This window comes from Artemia franciscana, chromosome 19 (genome assembly GCF_032884065.1).
Source record: "Artemia franciscana chromosome 19, ASM3288406v1, whole genome shotgun sequence".
Lineage (NCBI taxonomy): Eukaryota > Metazoa > Arthropoda > Branchiopoda > Anostraca > Artemiidae > Artemia > Artemia franciscana.
This window is the reverse complement of record NC_088881.1, coordinates 35,670,208-35,691,544: the sequence shown is the minus strand read 5'-3', so window position 1 is coordinate 35,691,544 and position 21,337 is coordinate 35,670,208. Positions and strand designations below refer to the sequence as shown.

At 33.8% G+C, this 21,337-nt stretch overlaps 1 protein-coding gene across 1 annotated transcript in view; it reads left to right on the top strand.

The window, feature by feature from the left end:
• The window catches only part of LOC136039614 (large subunit GTPase 1 homolog), a 54,592-nt gene that overhangs the window by 10,806 nt on the left and 22,449 nt on the right, over positions 1-21,337 (top strand). The window contains exons 3-6 of the mRNA XM_065723501.1: positions 127-251; positions 5,558-5,731; positions 15,164-15,728; positions 20,604-20,871. Coding sequence (XP_065579573.1) covers positions 127-251; positions 5,558-5,731; positions 15,164-15,728; positions 20,604-20,871 — 1,132 coding nt within the window. The remainder of the gene's footprint in view (positions 1-126; positions 252-5,557; positions 5,732-15,163; positions 15,729-20,603; positions 20,872-21,337) is intronic.

Here is a 21,337-nt window from a genome sequence, read left to right as displayed (position 1 = left end):
CTAAAAGTTGGATGTAAAATATGGATTGTTTCACGCTTTTAACAGTGAAACTGAACAGTGTCTCCTGCAGCAACTCACTGTTGCTTAGCATGTAAATATTGTTGATGCTACTTACCTTTTTGCAAGGCAGAGAAGTTGAATATTACCTTCGTCAATCCAAATTCAAAGATTGGAATTTTGAGTCCAGAGGAAAAGGCAAAAATCTCAGAAGCACAAAAAGAAAACTTGCATCTACTGAAGATACCTCGAAGGTAAAGTTGTTTTATTTTTTAAGATTTTCTCTGAATTGAACAATTTAAGTAATCCGTAAACTAGCAATAATTCTGCTTATTACAACATATTTTGTCTAAAGGATTTATACCAAATTTCGAGATCGAAGGGTTTTCTAACCTTAGGCCCTTTCCAGGAACAAACAAGATTTTAAAATAACAAAATGATATCTTCCTTTATCTCGCAGCAGAATCAGGTATTTTCTGCTTCTGGAATTCAAATGCCACGTGGGTATCTGTTTCATCCTAAGTTCCTCAGCCTCATAGTAAATCATAAAGTGGACTACAGGTATAACATTCCACTTACAATCTGAATTATAAAACATATCTCTAGCTTACATTATGTACTGCTTGCGAGCTAGTAAATATGGGTAATACTGCCTCTCAATCTATTTCAGAACTTTCTATGAATCCGGTGTAAAAGGCCAAAAGACCGCAATCTTGCATAAGAAAGACACTGAATCTCACATAAATTATGTTGCTTAATTTTGTCACCTGCTCAATGCTCAAAAAAGAGACACATAACGTCTGTGTTTGAAATTGTGCCTCCCAATTCAGGATCCTTCTGCTAAATGAAAAAGGAAACTACTTCACTCCGATTCCGACTCAACCCTGCAACAGAACCAAGTCTTTCAATTTTCATTAATGATACTCTCTTAAATTGAATACTTTAAATTTGAGTTTAAGTTTAAATTGAATAGAATAATTTAATAATAACTTACCCATCTAATGTAGTTATTTATAGCCATTATATATAGTAATTTGCACCCATATAATATAATCGCCTGTTATATAATAATTTGATTATACCTTTAAGTTGAATAATATTCTTGTTAAATTACCAAGAAGTGTATGTCTTGAGTGGCGTTCTACAGAGAGGAGGGGTCCTTGTGTGCAGATGGGATTTATCCGTTTTACAGATTAGTTTTCCTAGTCCTCAAAGTGCCTTCCTTAAAACGCCCCTTTATGCTTAGTGTGAGAACTAAGAGTGATTATAAGTCTCTTCTCTTGAAAGCAGCTATAAGTCAATTCAATGCACTATCGCCGACAAGTGTTTAGGCATTCTAATACAGCTGTTGAAAGATATGCCAAAATCTCTCTTGCCCCTTACTTTGAATTCCAAGGACGCGTGACAGCCATTGTTCTAAGTGTATATCCAATTTTTCGTATAGTCAACTTCAAGAGAGTACTGAAATATAGGACTGCAACTGTTTTTGGTACGCAAGGGTCTAGTCAGACCTAAATCGAAGACTGGGGTTAAGCTTACCAGCACCAAAATGAACAAACAGCTTGTTGAGAAAGTACGCAGATTTGTAACCATGTTGGCGAAAAGCATTGCGGGCGACGCAGACGAAGGAAGGTAAAGAGTATTGACATCCCCAATACTGTCTTTGGTTTTGCCATCAAAATTGCACCAATTAGGTTTTAACAAGCCATGTTATCCCGCCTTCCTCAGCCCAGGTAGTACTACTTGTAGTTCAAAACTTGTGAAATTCAATGCCTTAAAAGAGTATCAGCGAAAATTGCCAGTACTCGAATTGTCAACTCCTAGAATTTCATTCCCCTTAAGAAGAGTGTGTCTGCAACTGCAACGTCAATAGTTTATAAAGCACCTTGATATGAGGGAAGGTACGACTGGAAGATTCTTTGTAAGGGTGATGGGAATGATCAATAGGTAAATACAAAGAGTTAAGAGAGAAAAAACCTGGTATAATTTAAATAAAGCAGTGGAACGAATAAGTTAAACCCGTTTTTCTCTTAGTTATTCGTAAATGGGAAAGCAGTGTGGTCAGCAGCAATAGGAAAAAGTTGGAATAGCAGCAGGAACAACCCATGCCTCCTACAAGGAATAGCAATTCTCAACTGATCTTAGGGTCCCATTATAATAAGAAATTTGTAATTATTCTGAATAATTGTCTGACAATTTTGAAAATGACCTTTTTTGTATTTTTAGAGAAAAAATTGGTCCCGCCATTCACAAATTTTAATAAGCATCGGTCTTATTGTTTCTTTCATAAAAAAGATCCAAAGAAAATGTTTTTCTCCCAATATTCGACTGACAAACATTTTCCTGTTGCCCACTGTTTCAGGTGCAAAAATCATATGGTAAAATATTTGTGTCCTATAGAATTTTTTTTTTTTCTAAGTTGGAACTTTCAGGGAATGATGACAGGGATGATCAACTGACCAAAACTGACCATTACATTACTTAAAATTAAGAGAGAAAAACGGGTTTAATTTAAATAAAGCAGTTGAACGAATAAAGTAAACCCATTTTTCTCTCTTAATTTTTCGTAAATGGAAAAGCAGTGTGGTCTGAGAAACTATTTACAATATTTAATTAGTGCATTTCCGCATTACTTTTCTGCTGCATGAGTCCTTTGTCTGCTGTTTGAATTGGTGGTGACAGGGAATTGTAATATGTTGATTCTCGTAATATTGCACCTGCTAATTTTTATTTTTATTTGTGTGAATGAGCAGTAAGGCTCCCATCCTTAAATACTTCCAAGTGGCAACTTGTGGTTGCTATGGTGTGGAGAGGTGCCTTAGGAATTATTTTGATTTTTTTTTTTTAGTTTCTTTATGTGAGAATAAGAACATTTTATATGGATTCGACTTTTCAAGCAAGAAAGCTGCTCTCTTGTTATAAAAATTGAAATACTTTAAAAACTTATGGGGTTTGTTATTTAAGAGTATACTTTCTTTCTTCGGGACCGCTCTGAATTTTTCTCCGGAGAGAGGGGGGAGGGTGATTCTATTATTTGGGTTGTGCTATCTTATTGTCTTTAGCAACGGCTGTTCTGTGTCAGTAAAACAACTCACTTCTAGAGTCAATTTGGCAATAATAAAAAAAATTATCAATCTGCAATTAATATTTCCTTAAATAAACCGCAAATTTTAGACTTACCACAATAATTGCATCTTAGCGTTTAATATTTCCTTTATTACTTAATTTGATCTTTACAAATTCACGAAAGAATCCTTGAAAACTATAAAGAGGTAATTGAAGGCCTCCCCCACCCATAACTGTTCTTTATGGTAATTCTCAGGTTGCCTTTGCCTGGGAGGGTGGGTATCCCTGAGACTTGGAGTCATGTCCTACCCTTATGTTTCAATGCCTTTTATAACCGTTAGTTGGCTTGATTGAACAGCAAATATCTGTAGCCAATAGTCTATTTTGCTTCTTTAAAAGATATAATTATTGTGTGTTTTTTGCTTTATTATTTTTTCTTTTTTGCTTTATTATTTGTTATTTTTTGCTTTATTATTTTTTCTTTTTTGCTTTATTATTTGTTCTTTTTTGCTTTATAAATACAGTTTAGAGACATAGAAAACTACAGAGGGGAGGTTGAAAAGCCCCTTTCCGCAAAGAGAACTTAAGGTTTTATCCCAAAAGGAACATTTTTAAGCCATCATTCTTCAAATATCCTCCTCCTTTCCCCCTTTTTAACCTATATGCATCTATGATGTAAAATGACGCTCTTTCATACTCTTAATGAGACCAATATAGGGGAGGTCATTGGGATAAATGGACAATGGCAACTGGCAAGGCTTCCCTCTATTGAAGCTGTTTCGTGGTAAGGCTCTATTTGTTTTAATTGTATATTAAATAAAAAAACAAGTTTTTTTAACGGAAAGTAAGGAGCGACATTAAAACTTAAAACGAACAGAAATTACTTCGTATATGAAAGGGGCTGCTTCCTCATCAATGCCCCGCTCTTTACGCTAAAGTTTGACTCTTTTCTCTCAACTCTTCTTTTTAAAAGAGTAGAAAATTTCTGAACGTTTTTGAATCAATGCATGTTTTGACTTTGGCTCTCCGCAGAGGAATAATTAAAACGAAATTTGCATATTTATTTTTTTGGGCTAAATGGCTTTCTCATAGTTTTGATCGAATGATTTTGAGAAAAAAAGGAGCGGGGGAGGAAGCCTAATTGCCCTCCGATTTTTGGGTTAATTAAAAAGGCAACTAGAACTTTTAATTTTTTACGAATGTTTTTATTAGTAAAAGATATACATAACTTATAAATTAGCTTACGTAACGAACTTTTGTATTCTCATGTTTTTATTACATATATATGGGAGTTCACCCCCTCGTCAGTACCTCGCTCTTTACACTAAAGCTTAAATGTTGTCCCAATTCATTAAGAATGACCCCTGAATCACAAAAGCCGTAGAATAAATAGTTGAAATTACTAAAAATACTTTAGCGTAAAGAGCGAGGTATTAAGAGGAGGTAAGCCCTTCATATGCGTAATAATTTCAGTTCGTTTTAAGTTTTAATACTGCTCCTTGCTTCCAGTTGAAAAAACTTTCATATTTATTTTTTCATTGTTTTTTTTTAAATAATGCTAGAAAATCCTGCGCTCCCTTCATGGAAATTTTCTTCCCCCATGACATATTCCTCGAGGGAGAGTTCCCCCAACATATACCCCTCTTCTCAACCCCTCCCCCAACCAAAAAATCCCCCTCAAAACGTCTCTACACTTCCCAATAACCATTACTATATTTAAGCACTGGTCAAAGTTTGTAACTTGTAGCCCCTCCCACGGGGACTGTGGGGGAGTAAGTCGTCCCCAAAGACATAGTTATGAGGTTTTTTGACTACTTTGAATAAAATGGCTATCTCAGAATTTTGATCCATTGGCTTTGGGAAAATAATTAGCGTGGGAGGGGGCCTAGGTGCCCTCCAATTTTTTTGGTCACTTAAAAAGGGCACTAGAACTTTTCATTTCCGTTAGAATGAGCCCTTTCGCAACATTTTAGGACCACTTGGTCGATACGATCACCCCTGGAAAAAAAAAAATAAATAAATCAACACTCATCCGTGATCTGGCTTCTGGCATAAAATACAAAATTCCAAATTTTTCTAGATAGGAGCTTAAAACTTCTACAATAGGGTTCTCTGATACGCTCAATCTGATGGTGTGATTTTCGTTAGGATTCTATGACTTTTAGAGGGTGTTTCCCCCCATTTTCTAAAATGAGGCAAATTTTCTCAGGCTCGTAACTTTTGATGGGTAAGAATAAACTTGATGAAACTTATATATTTAAAATCAGTATTAAAATGCGATTCTTTTGATGTAGCTATTGGTATGAAAATTCCATTTTTTAGAGTTTTGGTTACTATTGAGCCGGGTCGCTCCTTACTACAGTTCGTTACCACGAACTGTTTGATAACCAACGCAAGCTTCTTAACAACAAAGTACTCCAACCTCCTTCTTTGTCTTCTGAATACACAAGTGATTTACAAATAATATCTTTTATTTGTTCCTTTTTTTCATTAGACCAAAGTGGGACAGATCAATGGACGCTGAAGAGCTGCAGAATTTGGAAAGACAGGCCTTTTTGGAATGGAGAAAAACTTTGTCCGAGTTACAAGAAATTGATGGGATTGTCCTTACGCCCTATGAGAAAAACTTGGAGTTTTGGCGTCAGCTTTGGCGTGTCATTGAAAAAAGGTTGGGTCTAAAAAATACTATTTAAATCATGTGATATCAAACAGGGGGTCCTAAATTCAAGGGTTGATCTTCAATGGGTTGATCTTATGGAATTGGTAAACTGACAGCCAGTATGAGGAACAATGATGATAACATTGAAGGCTGTGAGAAGAAGGTATTGAAACAATGTATTGAATGTGAGAAGGTATATATATATATATATATATATATATATATATATATATATATATATATATATATATATATATATATATATATCATGAAAAGAGAAATCACCAATGCTACAGCACAAACACAAAAAAAAAAAAAAAAAAAAAAAAAAAAAAAAAAAAAAAAAAAAAAAAAAAAAAAAAAAAAAAAGAGAGACAGAAGGAGAAAAGGAAGACTGTTATCCTAAATTAGTGATTAATATAGACCAGCACTTGAATGAGGCCTTAACCCTACTCATCCATACCATCACATAGGTCAAACAGTATAGCCACACACAATCAACCATAAAGAATAATCCATGGACAGGCAGTCATGTCGTCAATAAGTATAAGTCGTCATTTACCGTGTATATATATATATATATATATATATATATATATATATATATATATATATATATATATATATATATATATATATATATGTATATATATATGTATATATATATATATTTATGTATGTATGTATGTTACCGTGAATTTCCGCAAACTGGTGAATGTTTTGACACTTCACAGTTTGAAACAATTGAAGCTTCACAATTTGTTTTACATTTTTGTGAAAGATTGGATTTTTGGTCATAAATGACTTCAATTATCCTGCATTTTCCAGGGTTGCTTGTCTGACAACCCTAATTAAGAGATAAGTAATCTTTAAATATTAAAACATTCAATAATAGTATAGACTAGTCTGCCTTTCGGCATTCAAAAATTTGTGAAGACTCATCAAGTGGCTCATGGCAACCGGTGAATGTCCAAAATACATTTTTTTTCTCCTTGGATTTAGTCAGCATTGCCAGTCAACTTCTCCGATCTAATGCATGATTTGACGATGACAGGTTAGGTTAGAATAGATTAGGTTTGGTCTTTAACCCATTTCTTATATTTAAAACCAATTTTAATCTAATTTAACCTGACCTAACCTAAACTAACATAATCTAACCTAACTTTAACTTTTACCATCATAGCTTCCATAAGACTATATATAAGACTATATATATATATATATATATATATATATATATATATATATATATATATATATATATATATATATATATATATATATATATATATATATATATATATATAAACGAATTTCGAACATAAAATATTGTCTTTTCGGTTGATATATAGGGAATAATTGTTGTTGCGTATGACTCTCAAATACACGGAAGTCGACCAAGTATTAAGGAAAAATATAAAAAAAGCTTCAAAGACAGTGGATTGTAGAAGAAAACAAATTAATAATTATTACGATACATCAAATGAGTCTTCTCAGCGAAAAAAAAATAGAATAAAGATACAAATCAACTTAAATAAAAATGAGAAAATCTAAACCATATATAAATAAGTCCTAACATCATTATTCAGGTAAAGTTCAGCTAGGATTGACAAATTATTTAGTTTCAATCTAACAAAACGGAGTGACGGTAGCTTAAATTCTGTTGTGAAGTAATTTATTTTATCCCAAGCGCGCGTTTCGTGATCGTTGAGGAAGCAGAACTTTTTGGAAATTTTTTTTTTTTTTTTTTGAAGAGCACACTGCCTTTCTATGACACACTTCTATGGCAGTCCTTTTACTAGATAGTGCAAACAGATACAAAAAGCTCTAGTAATTTTTCAGTTTGTATCCTGATTTTTTTTTTGTATTATATATATATATATATATATACTTTAGTATATCTGCTGATAACGATCACTGTTGTATGTGGCCAAAATATCCAGAGCTTTTTGTATCTGTTTTCTTTGTCTTATAAAAGATCTTATCCCTGTTTGAACTTTTATTTGCTTGGAAAAAGAAATCTTCAGTGGAAAAAAAAACTTTGAATTCTGGCAACAGCTTTGGGGTGTCAGAGAAAAAAAGTTTTGGTGAAAAAACTTAGCCAGGAATCCTGGCTGAACTTCCTGCAGTGATGATGTTAGGACTCTTTCTGTTTTGGTTTTAGTTTTACTTGTCAAGTTTTTTATTCTCAGTTCTAATTTCTGCTTATGTATTTGCTTTGATGATGACGGCTGTTAGATATAGAGCCAAAATATTCATTTAGGGGAAAAAAAACCATTGTCTTAAAATAATTCCTCGTTGTTTTACCTTTCGTCTTTTGTATCATGGAAAGGTCTTCTTTTTTATTTAATTCCTCGTATGCCACTCAGTGAAATGTTTCTTTTTCGTCGTTAAGCAACAATGGAGGAGACTGAGGCTTCTTGGCTCTTCATGGTTCTAATTTAACAATTTAGTAAAAAGTTGGAGATATTCCGTGATTCTTGAATGGGAACTGGGAGAATTTAACAATCCTTAAATCAAAACTGGATGATTGGAGCTGGTGAATATCTAATCGGTTTTTGAAAAATTAAAAAAGAACTAAATAACATTGTTTTAAGCCTCCTGCTACGCCTATACGGTGCAGGGATCAGTCGTGGTCCTTGGACTATATTTGGACGTGCCATATTTAAAGTCTTGGAAATTCCAAGATTTTGTTTAGTGATTTTTTCTGTATTCCTATCTCCTATTCCAGAGGTTTTTTCTGTTTTATTTCCTTTTATATCTTCTTACTCTTAGAGAAGCTTTATCAAAGCTTTCAAATCTACTAGCTTTCGAAAACAGATATTAAATGAAAATAGAAGTACAAGTGTTCATTACTTTCTTATGCATGCATGCCATCTATATTTATTTATAGTTATAGTATAATCTATTATAGTTGCGTTTGAATCAGCATCTCAGTCAACACAACTATGAATTATGCCTTTTTATTTGATCCTGTGTTGTCAAGGTGGGCGTTCAAGTTGTACAATGTTGATGTTGTGTCAACTTTTTCTCGTCTCTTGACGATAGAAAAAAAAATTCTAGTTTGAAGTTGACATCTATATATATAAAAATAAGTTGTCTGTCTGTGGATGTGTGGATGGATGTGTGGATGGATGTGTCAGGTGACGTCACCTGAAAAAACTGGATTAGGTGACGTCAAAACTGAAAAAACTAAAAAAAGGCAAAAACTACAAAAAAAACTAAAAACTAATAAAAAAAATAAAAAAGCTAAAAAACTAAAAAAACTATAAAGGTAAAAACCAATAAAAAACTAAAAAAAAAACTGAAAAAACTAAAAAAAGGCAAAAACTACAAAAAAAAACTAAAAACTAATAAAAAAAGTAAAAAAGCTAAAAAACTAAAAAAACTAAAAAAACTAAAAAAAGGTAAAAAACTAAAAAAAATAAAAAATAAAAAAAAACTAAAAAAAAGGAAAAAACTGAAAAATAAGCTAAAATAAAGGTAAAAACCAATAAAAAACTAAAAAAAAAAAGGAAAAAACTAATAAATGACGACACTCAAAGAGAAAGCGACCAGGACAAAAAACTAAAAAAAAAGGCAAAAACTACAAAAAAACTAAAAACTAATAAAAAAAATAAAAAAGCTAAAAAACTAAAAAAACTAAAAAAAGGTAAAAAACTAAAAAAACTAAAAACTAAAAAAAAACTAAAAAAGGTAAAAACTAAAAGAACTAAAAAAGAAAAAAATAAATGACGACACTCAAAGAGAAAGCGACCAGGACAAAAGGAATGTTCGATTAGCAATCAACAAAGCACCGGGACACAGGGAGTATAAATGACGACCAGGACACAAGTAAAAAAAAAAATTAACAAAACTAAAAAGAAGGTAAAAACTACAAAAAAACTAAAAAGAAAAAAAAACTAAAAACTAATAAAAAAACTAAAAAATCTAAAAATCTAAATAAACTAAAAAAGAAAAAAAAAGGAAAAAAATAAAGGAGAAAAACAAAACTAAAAAACGAATGTATATACAGACCGGTACACCGGGATACAAATGACGACCGGGACACAGGGAATATAAATAACGACCGGGACACAGGGACACAACTACAACGGGGACACCGGGGGAAACAGGGGGATATAAATGACGACCGGGACAAAAAAACTAAAAAGAAATAAAAACTAAAAACTAATAAAAAAAACTAAAAAATCTAAAAATCTAAATAAGCTAAAAAAGAAAAAAAAAGGAAAAAAATAAAGGAGAAAAACAAAACTAAAAAACGAATGTATATACAGACCGGGACACCGGGATACAAATGATGACCGGGACCCGGGACACAGGGAATATAAATGACGACCGGGACACAGGGACACAACTACAACGGGGACACCGGGGGAAACAGGGGGATAACCTGACAATCTATTTATATGCAAAGACAATGGGACAGCAAAGAATGTTGTATATTCGCAAGTTTTACGTAGTTAAAACCATATATATATATATATATCTATATTCACAGGTGGGACATAGGGACACAACTACAATGGCGCGTAACTATTATGGCGCGTAACGACTTACGCGCGCGGGGGGGCTTGGGGGGGGGCGCGAAGCGCCCCCACCAACTAGGTGTTGGGGTGGCGCGAAGCGCCACCCCAACAGCTAGTAGGAATTATAAATTCAAGCTGTAAATTCAGAATTGAAGGTTGATTGATGTCATCTGTTTTAAAAAAATGATTCTATTCAAGAATGGTAGGGGGCATTCAAATCAATTAATTAACTGAATAAACGATGGCAGGTGGTTGTTCCAATGTTTAACAGTATTAAAGTATTTAAATTAAACTACCGCTATAAAAGTATGTTCGATTTGCTGTTCCCAGTTGACGTATAAAGGCACTAGTCAAACGTGAAAGAGCAAAATGCTAAGTCAAGGGAGGCTTATATTAGTAAAAAAAAATTAACACTGTACTTATAACTCGGGAATGGATCGTCTTGAAAGTATTAATTGGGTGCTCTCTATTACTTCTTCATTAAGAATCAAAATATGGAATACCAACAGGAAACTCAAAGATTTTTATTTTAAATGCTGTTGTCCCTTCTTATGAGTCTTGGCATTGGGATAATGATACATTTAAGATAAAAATTCACGTAGGCTTAAGCCACGCTTTCGTTTAGGGTTCTACCGACAAAACCCCATGGTTAAGATCTTTGAGAATCCTAACTACGCTCGGAGAGTTTTCTCTCGTGTGCCAGTATGAGCTAAAAGGTAGAAATTGGGATAGGTTGCGGCAACTGGAATAACGCCATTTATTGATTTTTTTTTATTTTTCTAAATACAAGAAAATCAGCTTTGTAGGGACAATGTTTTGTCGTAGGTTATCAATATGCAAGTTTCTGGCACGTACGCAAGGGGGGGGGGAAACTTCGGGCCCGCCCCCCTTCGAAACTTTGTGAAATGTTTAGTTTCCCCATGGTTTCTTGAGATTTCTGGCAATAGTGGGACATTTATTAAGAATCTAGATGCATGTGTGAAGCCTTTTTGGGGGGATTTACAGCATGCCATTATCCGGTCAAGTCACTGCCCAATTAGTAACCCATTTTCTGTCTAACTTTTTACCCTCTTTGAAGTAATTAGCAATTGTGCTGTTATTTTTTTTGTAAAGAGAGTTTGCTTTCCACAGCAAAATAGAATTATCCTTGATATTAGAGCGTTTATCCCCCCCCCCTTTCAGGATAAAGTACAGCTTTTAATGGATCAATTTTGGAAACTATCATTTTTCATTAAAATCTACGTTTTTGCAATAAAAGAACTACCCTCACAGAATCCATATTGCACTGTTAACCCTAAAATTTTCCTTTCAGTGGGATATAATAGATTAATCACTGGTTTTAAATCGCTATGAACATAACCTGAGCCTAAAACATACTTTTGAGGCTTCAGTCTTCTCCCCCCCCCCCTTCCCCCGTCCGCTACAATACTAAAGATAATCTGTATTTTCCGATATAAGTGCTTTTTGCATTACTAAATAAAAAAGTGCTACTTTATATCTGCTGTTTCGAAGATTTGGCCCCCCCCCCCGAAAAAAAAATAATTCATGCGTACGAGCCTGGCAAGTTAATCTACTTTTGGTTTTTGTAAGACATAATTCCAGAAATTAAAATATTACCCTATTTTTTTTTTCATTATGGCCCTTTAGAATAGCTGCTTGTTTTACAAATATGTAAATTGGCTGAGAAATTAATTTTTACAAATTGTATGATATTTGACATCCCTAACTGTGTCGGTGCTGAGTAGGGGAAGGTACTCCTTCCCCGGGAAATTATTTTGATCACCAATTTGATCAAGTCCGTAAAGCAAACGAAAGACTATATTCTTAAAGAAGATTCAGTCTTGGTGCAAAGTTTCCTTTTAGTTAAGTTTTTCTTTTAAATCTTTCCTTACACTTCATTAATGCTTTTGCCTCCTTGTGCCTTCTCATCGTGTGGTTGGGTGACACTACGGGGTTTGACCGATGGATGGTCTCTAGCATCACTTGCTTTCGTAAAGTTTGTACAAAGTATGACAATATTAATCGTTTATATGATACAGCTCGAACAGTAAACGTTCACATAATGGGGACAGAGTAAAAACTATCTACACACACGGAAACGCTGTATCCACTTGAATTCCCAATGGACTTGAAAGTTTAGATATCAATACTAATTTTAGTTTTTAGGAAATTTGATGCCCATACACGTATCTTAAGGATGCGGTTCCTTAAAATCATTTCGCAAAATGTCTGAGGGGACTAGCCATTGTCGAGAATTTGTGGTTTGGCTTTGATTTTTGCCTGAAAAGACAATGGAATTTTATTTGCACCTTGTCCTCAAGCTTGTTAATCAAACTAGGTCACACCACAGAGAACTCCAAAAGCTCCCAAATTGCTCAAATGGTAAATATTTTATGCTTATTTTTAACACTTTCCTGGCAGGCATGTCAGAATATTTTTAGGGACTGCCCTTTCTTGAACACCAAAAAAAAAAAATGATGCTCCATTTAGGGAAAAAACAAACTTTGCACTTTCTGATCATGTAAATTTTGTTAAAACTGGATATCCCTGTCTCCGGTACGGAATATCAGAAGTTAAATGGTGTTTCTAAGACATGCGCTGAATTAGGTGTCTGAAATCCAGCACCGAAAGTTTTGTTGGGTTTCGTTTATGTTTCTGTTTATTATCTATTTTAGTTTTAATTTGTAATGAACTTGATCATCATACCTTCTGAAAAGATGCTCAGAATTCAATAACCGTAGTATTTTTTATCGTTTTTTACATAATATTGCTTGGATAACAGTCGGCCTTGCTGCAGGCTTTTTGTTGCTTTCCAGGGTTTGCTAAGACTGACACCTTGGGCCTTCAATCCTTAATAAGATACATGGGTCCTTGGCAGGGTCGTACCCGGCTGTTTTTTTTTTTTTTGGGGGGGGGGTACAAAGGGTTGTTTTTCAGTAGATGGTTACAAAAAACTTAAAGACGCGTGAAAAATGTGTTTATACTCACCTTTGTTACGTTTTTATGAACTGGACAAATTTTGGAGGATTTGAACCCCCTGGACATGGCCTTGGTACCCGATTCTCAGACTTTTTTATCATACGTCACATTTTCGTTTTTTCTGTTTATTTTTTTTTTTACAAATTTTTATACGAATTTTTTTCATCTAGTTTGAATTTGTTCTGCTTAAAAATTTACTTTTTTATCTTATTTGGCTTCTCAGTCGACTCTGAAGGAACACAATTGCACTCTTGCTTGTGTGTAAATAGAACTTTTATTCTATAATGAAATTTAGTTGTATGTTTGCATGAATGAACACCTTAAATGTTCGTTCATAAATGTTGTGTTTTTCATATTCTGTAAGCCTTTCAAAATCAAAAGCACATATAAGCATTTTGACCATACACAACAAAGAAAGCTGCCTGAATCAAGTGAATCAAATCTTGATTCTCTTCTTGAAGGATCACGTCTTTTCAAATTTTAGATCCTACAGATCTTGAAAATGTGCATCTTTGACGCTGAATAGTTTGACAAATAATCCCAAATCTCGAATCTTAACCAATCACTACCTAATTTACCAGGCTCTAGAACTTCATATGAAAAACTGACCCAAAGTCTGTCTTTCTTAAACTGGCAAAGCCGAAATTCGTAAATAGGAAAAAGAATCATAATAATAAAAAAGATTCTAGTGAGTCATATGTATTTCAATTTGGAATTGTTGTTGACCCCATAGAAACTTTGCTTTCAAAACTAGGATAGGATATTGCTAGTTACGATTCGAAGGATTTGAAATTACCTGCTATGACCTGTATTTATAGGATTTTGGGTCTTGAGGAATCTTGTTAAGTCTTTGAGTCACTTAGCCCCTCCCCCTTCCATCGTTCAGTTATGAAAATTAAAACATTAATTCAAAGAAGTGTCACAGCATACAAAAAAATTAAGGTTATGTTGTAACAAAAAAACAACAACTTTTTACTTGTAATATTTTAAAAATAATATTAGTGTTAAGTTATTAAATTTAATTTTGATTAGAATGTTAAGTAATTCCTTTGCTTCTGCTTAAAGATCATCATTAATTCCAATTACTGATCGTAATCCGCAGAGGATTCTATTTTTAGTTCTTGTCGACTGGGTTGAATACGATCTGAGTTTATTTATGTTTACGTTAATATAGTTTCTTCAAGGATTTTTCTGCTTCTTCTTCAATGTCACCGTCATTTACAAATTGGAATTTTCCACAAGACATCAAAAAGACATATAATAAGCAATCCACCTAAGATGCATATCTTGTCCATGGAATGGAATATATATAATTAGCATAAGGTGAAAAAAGGAAAATAAGAAAAACTGAGAGACATAAATCCCTATTGAAGTCCAAATGTAAAACCTTATCTTAAATACACCAAGTAAAGCAAATTAATAAGCCTCCAAGAAATGCAGTATATCGTCGCTGTTACGTCTTGATCGCATTGTAAGGTTTATCCATGCCCAGTGTAATTCCCAAAAATCATTCACAATGGGATTTTACTAATACCGAAATCTTGCTAGGTTTGGGCCAATCAGATTTTTCATAGAACTTTCTGATTGGCTGAAAGGTTTTATGAAAATATTGGCTGAAATTATTGGTAGCTAAATATCATTTCTAGTCAAATCTCATTGTGAATGGGTCAATTAGAGTATATCGACAGGAAAATTCGGATTAGAAGGATTGATATGTCATCAGATAATGCGTCTAGCAATCATTCCCGAAGTTGAAAATGCCATGTACGACTCATAGGCGTAACAGTGACTATATCTAAAATTCATTATTCGAATAAAATACTTCTCTAATCCTCAGTTGAAAATGAACCAAATTAATAGAAATCTATTTCTTCACCTCATGTTAAATGATTACTTTTGATTTGTATAATTTATATTCATATAATGTTTGCAGTGATGTCATTGTTCAGATCCTCGATGCACGTAACCCCCTTCTATTCCGTTGTGAAGACTTAGAAAATTATATCAAAGACGTTTCTCAGCATAAAAACTCTATGCTCTTATTGAATAAATCCGATTTCCTAACCGAAAAACAGAGACGAATTTGGGCACAATATTTTTCTGACGCTGGCATTTTAGTTGTATTCTACTCCGCCGCAAACGAGAAGAAGACGAGGAAAATAAGTGAAGAGAGTGGTGTTGTGTCCGACGATACGGATGAAGAAAAAGACTTATCTGAAAAGCTGGAAACCTTAGAACTGAGAACTCAAACTATGCCTGAAAGCAATTACCTAGTGACGTCATCAAAAACGGGGGTTGTAAATGACTGTAGGGTGTTGACTAAGGAAGAATTGGTAAAGAAATTTAAGGATGTGTATACTGGACCAAAGGAAAAGAAAGAAACGGTTATTGGACTAGTTGGGTACCCAAATGTGGGAAAAAGCTCGACAATCAACTCCTTAATATCTACGAAAAAAGTGTCTGTATCGTCGACCCCTGGGAAAACTAAGCACTTTCAGGTGACTTTTAAATTTATTTTCATTTCAATATTTTATTTAACTTACTTATCAGCATTTTATTTTATGGTTATTATTATTATAGCTTGCATCTAGCAGTTAGTGATAACGAGCTTGCCAATTGTAATGAGCGACCCTCGTCAATAGTAATTGAAAATCTTAAAAAAAAACAAAAAAAACGGTAAATTGAAAACAATATGGGCACACAAAGTATGTGCTTGCTGCGCTGATTTTAACAAAATGCTAAGAAACCTAATAAAATAATTAAAGGAGTAAAAAAAACCTGAAAGGAATGTGATCTTGATGGAATTCACTCTCTCTGTGTGAACCTGTCTAAAGCCCTTGGACACAAGGCCTGAAGTCCCTATCATATCTACCGAAATATGATTTTTTCTGGAACAGATCGTCCGCATTTTTTTTCCGTTTTTTGCCAGGGGTTCTTGCAGTAAACCAGAGGGTGTCTTCTCAGGTCCTTCTATTGTTCAGAGGTTTTGAGTCCGGCTCTATTCCTTTTTCTAAGTTATACCCGAAATTCAACAAAGTGCAGAGCTCTTCACCCAGAATAAGGGCAAGGCTGTGGTGTGAAGATTGTGAGATACCAAACTGAATTTAAAATATTCAAAACTATTCATACAGCCTCCTAGTTTATTCTGAAATAATTTATTAAAAAACTTCATTCTGAAATAACTTGTTAAAAAACTTTATTCTGAAATAATTTATTAAAAAACTTTATTCTGAAATAATTTATTAAAAAACTTTATTCTGAAATAATTTATTAAAAAGCTTTATTCTGAAATAATTTATTAAAAAACTTTATTCTGAAATAATTTATTAAAAAACTTTATTCAGAAATAATTTATTAAAAAATTTTATTCTGAAATAATTTATTAAAAAACTTTATTCTGAAATAATTTATTAAAAAACTTTATTCTGAAATAATTTTCAAACAACAACATTATTAATTAATAATGATATAAAAAATTATTGTAATAAAAAAAATGAAGTTTTGTTGTCGACAGTTTCTTCTTTGTCCCTAAAAATGCAATAGCCAGCTGAAGGATGTGGGTTAGACGGAAGATCTTTTTTGCCATAAACAAAAACGGGCAATCATATTACTATTTCAACGTATATCAGAATAGGAAGCTATGTAACTCTGTCTTTCCCTTTGTTGTATTTACCTGTTTTGTTGTGTCAAATTTTGAGCTTGCAGACCAGACAGAAAACAAATTCTGATGGATTTTTTACCAAATCCGAAGCAAGGAAAACGAACGAAAATTTTTTGAATAAAAATATTTTTCTTTTACCAACAAGCTGTCAGTTTTCTCTCTGGTCAAACCTAGTTGTGATTGCACCAAATGGGAAGGCAATATATATATATATATATATATATATATATATATATATATATATATTTAGAACTTGTGCTGTACCTTTTGAAAATAATTATTATCTTATCTTCTGCCTCCAGAAACCCTAGTCCAGGTTGTAAATTCATTTCTGTGAGTTTATTCCCAAATCTGAGCAGCTTTCCAACTTAGTAGTAAGCCACTAAGGATAATCAACTTCATTTTATAATATTCATTTCAATCAGGGGCCAAAGGAATAGTTTTTTTTGTGCGGGGAAACATGGTTAAATTCTATAATTCAAGAGGTCATGTTAGGCGGTTAGAAATACCTTCCTTAGCCTTATTCTAGGCTTTTGATGCATTTCTGGAAATTTTATTCTGTTAGCTCAGCTACTTTCTAATTTGGTAAAAAGAAACTAAGGGCGACCACTCCTTTTCTAAGCATTCCTTTCCATCAAACTTATTTTCAACCGGGGGGGGGGGTTACATTTAATTTAATGCGGAGGTAATAAACGTGTCAAAATCCCGAAATTGAAGGTGTCAAGGTATTAGAAACCTTCCTAAACCCTAATCTAGGATATATAACAGTTGGCGTAAGTTTCATCCCCCTAGCTTTGCTACTTTTAAATTTGGTAAAAAGCCAATAAGAGCAATCATTTGCATTCTAGACATTCATTTCAGTCAAGCTCATTTTCAACCAAGGGGTCCAAAGACTAAGTTCCTAACACCAACGAAATAAAAAGGGTACAATTCTGAGATGTTCTAAAAACAAACAGCTTCAGAAATGTCCTCAGTTTGGACTATCCAGAAAAAAAACACTTTCTTACACGATTCTTTTGCGGAGAAACAGAATTAATTTCCAATTTCAGTAGGAAGGATCAAAACCCGTATCAGCATATAGCAGAGAACACCTGTCTTTAAATGGTTCTTAATGGTAGTTCCCAAAAACTCTTAAAATACCACAAGGTGTCCCTACAGAATCTACAAGAAAGAATTATACTGAAATCACAAAAATACAATGAAAAAAGAAAGAAAGAAAGAGATTAGGTGGATATGTGCCAAAAGAAAAGATTTTTATCAGACATATAATCTGTTTAAAGATTTTCACAAAGGTAAAAGTTTGAGGAACATCCCTGTTTTTGCAAGTATTACAAAAAAAACTTATTTGACAGTAATAGATGTAGCCGTGAATGAAATAAAAGTTCTTGTACCAAATAGTTTTTGTGCAATAAGTCGCTCCACGAATAAGGTAGTTGCTGTCCTAATTACCAATTTCCCATTTACCACTTCTACTACCATCCCCTATTTATGGTGTTTTGACAGCACGAACGTAAAACGCAGTTTCAAACAGTTGTGGTAACGAACTGTAGTAAGGAGCGACCTGGCTCAGTAGTAACCGAAACTCTAAAAAAAAAAATTGTATACCAATAGTTGCGTCAAAAGAATTGCATTTTAGTGCTGATTCCAAAGATATAAGTTTCATCAAGTTCAGTTTTACCCATCAAAAGTTACGAGCCTGAGAAAATTTGCCGTATTTTAGAAATTAGGGGAAAAACACTCACTAAAAGTCATAGAATCATAACGGAAATCACGCCATCAAATTCAGCATATAGAGAACCCTACTGTCGAAGTTTTAAGCTCCTATCTACGAAAATGTGGAATTTTGTATTTTTTTTTTACCAAAAGACAGATCACGGATGCTTGCATTTTCTTTTCTTTCTTTTTTTCTCCAGGGGTGATCGTATCGACCTAGTGGTCCTAGAATTTCGTGAAAGGGCTCATTCTGACGGAAATTAAAAGTTCTAGTGCCCTTTGTTAGTGACCAAAGAATTGTAGGGCACCTAGGCCCCCTCTCACGCTCATTTTTTTCCCAAAGTCACGAGATCAAAATTCTGAGATAGCCATTTTATTCGGCATAGTCGAAAACCTAATTACAATGGCTTTGGGGACGACTTACTCCCCCACAGTCCCCGTGGAAGGGGCTGCAAGTTACAAACTTTGACCAATGTTTATGTATAGTAATGGTTATTTGGAAGTGTATAGACGTTTTCAGATGGATTTTTTGGTTGGGGGGGGGGGGGGGTTACGTGGGAGGATTTTTCCATGGAGGAATTTGTCATGACGGAAGAGAATTTCCATGGAGTGGGCGCAGAATTTTGGAAAACATACGAATATACAAGTTTGTTACGGAAGTTAATTCGTAAGCTACGGATATTTTGTATAAATAAAAACGTTTATAATAAATTAAAAGCTCTAGTTGCCTTTTTAAGTGATCAAAAAATTGGAGGGCAACTAGGCCTTCTCCTCCGCTCTTTTTTTTTCTCAAAATCGTCCGATCAAAACTATGAAAAAGCCATTTAGCCAAAAAAAAAAAAATATGCAAATTTCGTTTTAATTATTCATGTGCAGAGAGCCAAAATCAAAACCTGCATTAATTAAATAACGTTCAGGAATTAAATAAAAAAAAAAACAAGTTTTTCAACTGAAAGTAAGGAGTGACATTAAAACTTAAAACGAATAGAAATTACTCCGTATATGAAAGGAGCTGTTCCCTCCTCAACGCCCCGCTCTTTACGCTAAAGTTTTTTACTGTTTTAAAAAGTAGAGTTAGGAGAAAGAGTCAAATTTTAGCGTACAGAGCGGGGCGTTGAGGAGGGAACAGTCTCTTTCATATACGGAGTTATTTCTCTTCGTTTTAAGTTTTAATGTTGCTCCTTACTTTCAGTTAAAAACTTTTTTTATTTAATCTTACTAAGAACTGGATTTTTCTGGTGTTTTCTGTAAAAGTTTGAAGTGTGCAGTCACTAAACCTTACCATTATTTATCTATATAATTTCAGACAATCAATATTCACAATTTTTTAGTGGGAGGGGAGTTACATTTAGAAAAAAAAAATACGCGGATCACGTCGAGAATGCTGCAAATTATTTGAGAAATAAGAATAGCTTAAGATACTGAGTTGTGGACACTGGTAAAATCCCCCCTCCCACTCATTTACTACTTGCATGGCTATATTTAGAAAAGTAGAGGGAACAACTGCTTTCTGGACAAACTGTTTGGAATATTTAAAAACAAATGATATTCAACCCTCCTGGAATTAGTACAAATATCAGTTTTGCAAAATACCTGAAAATTTAATTCGCCTTATCTGAGGCTCTCAGTTCCTCAAATGTGTTTAGAGCTGAGAGCCTTAACACCTTCGGCTTTCAACCCCTCAGCTCAGGTAATTTTTTACAATAATAGCGAGAGTTAGTCCAGAAAGGAATTATTTTCCATATCACTTGTTGACCCTCTCGCTGTTTTCGTTTTGTTTCTTTCTCTTAGCTGTCTCCATTTCTAGTATATTTTCTGATTTTCGGTTTTCTTTTCTTTTTTATGATCCATTTTCTTTCGTCTTCTTCTTTATAATCGTCTCCTGTAATTCCCATTATCTCCTAAGAATTTTTTTTCGAATCCTCCCCATCCGAAACTAAATCCCCTTACACCCCAATCATCTTTGTCTTCATGTATGTAAAGTCAGTTTGTAATTTAGACAATATTCATTGACGACGAACTGATGCTCTGCGATTGTCCTGGTCTAGTCATGCCAACATTCGTGTCAACAAAGGCGGAAATGGTTATATGGGGCATTCTTCCAATTGATCAAATGAGAGACCACGTGGGCCCGACCAATCAAGTTGTTTGCCACATTCCTAAGCATATTTTTGAAGATACTTATGGTATATTCTTGCCGAAGCCACAGGAGAGTGAGGATCCGAATCGAAAACCTACTGCAGAGGAACTCTTAGACTCGTATGGATGTGAGTTTTGAATGCAGTAGCTTATGGGTGACGCTAATTTTAACATGCCTTCTGACGCAGATTTTATGAGAAAACAGACAGCTTGATTAAAATATTAGAATAATCAATAATAATTATAACTTAATTTCGATAACAGCTCACACGAAAATCCACAGTTTTTTCGTCTTTGTTAAAATCGCTCGGGGGGGGGGGGAATTGGGTGTTGGGCATGTCATCTATCTTGTTTGCTTATTAAAGCTAGACTACCAGCCATAGGTGGCACCTATGTCGTGCTACTCTAGCAAGAAGTTGGAATCTAAGAACTGCTAAAGTTGCAAAGACAAGAAGCTATTTTTTTTTTACCTGTCTGAAATTTATATTCTAGAAAAAAAAACCAAGGACACGATGAAAAATCATTAACTTTTCCAATTATATTTAACAAATGTAAAAGGCATGGTACCGTTACAGCTAATTACTAGCTAAGCAG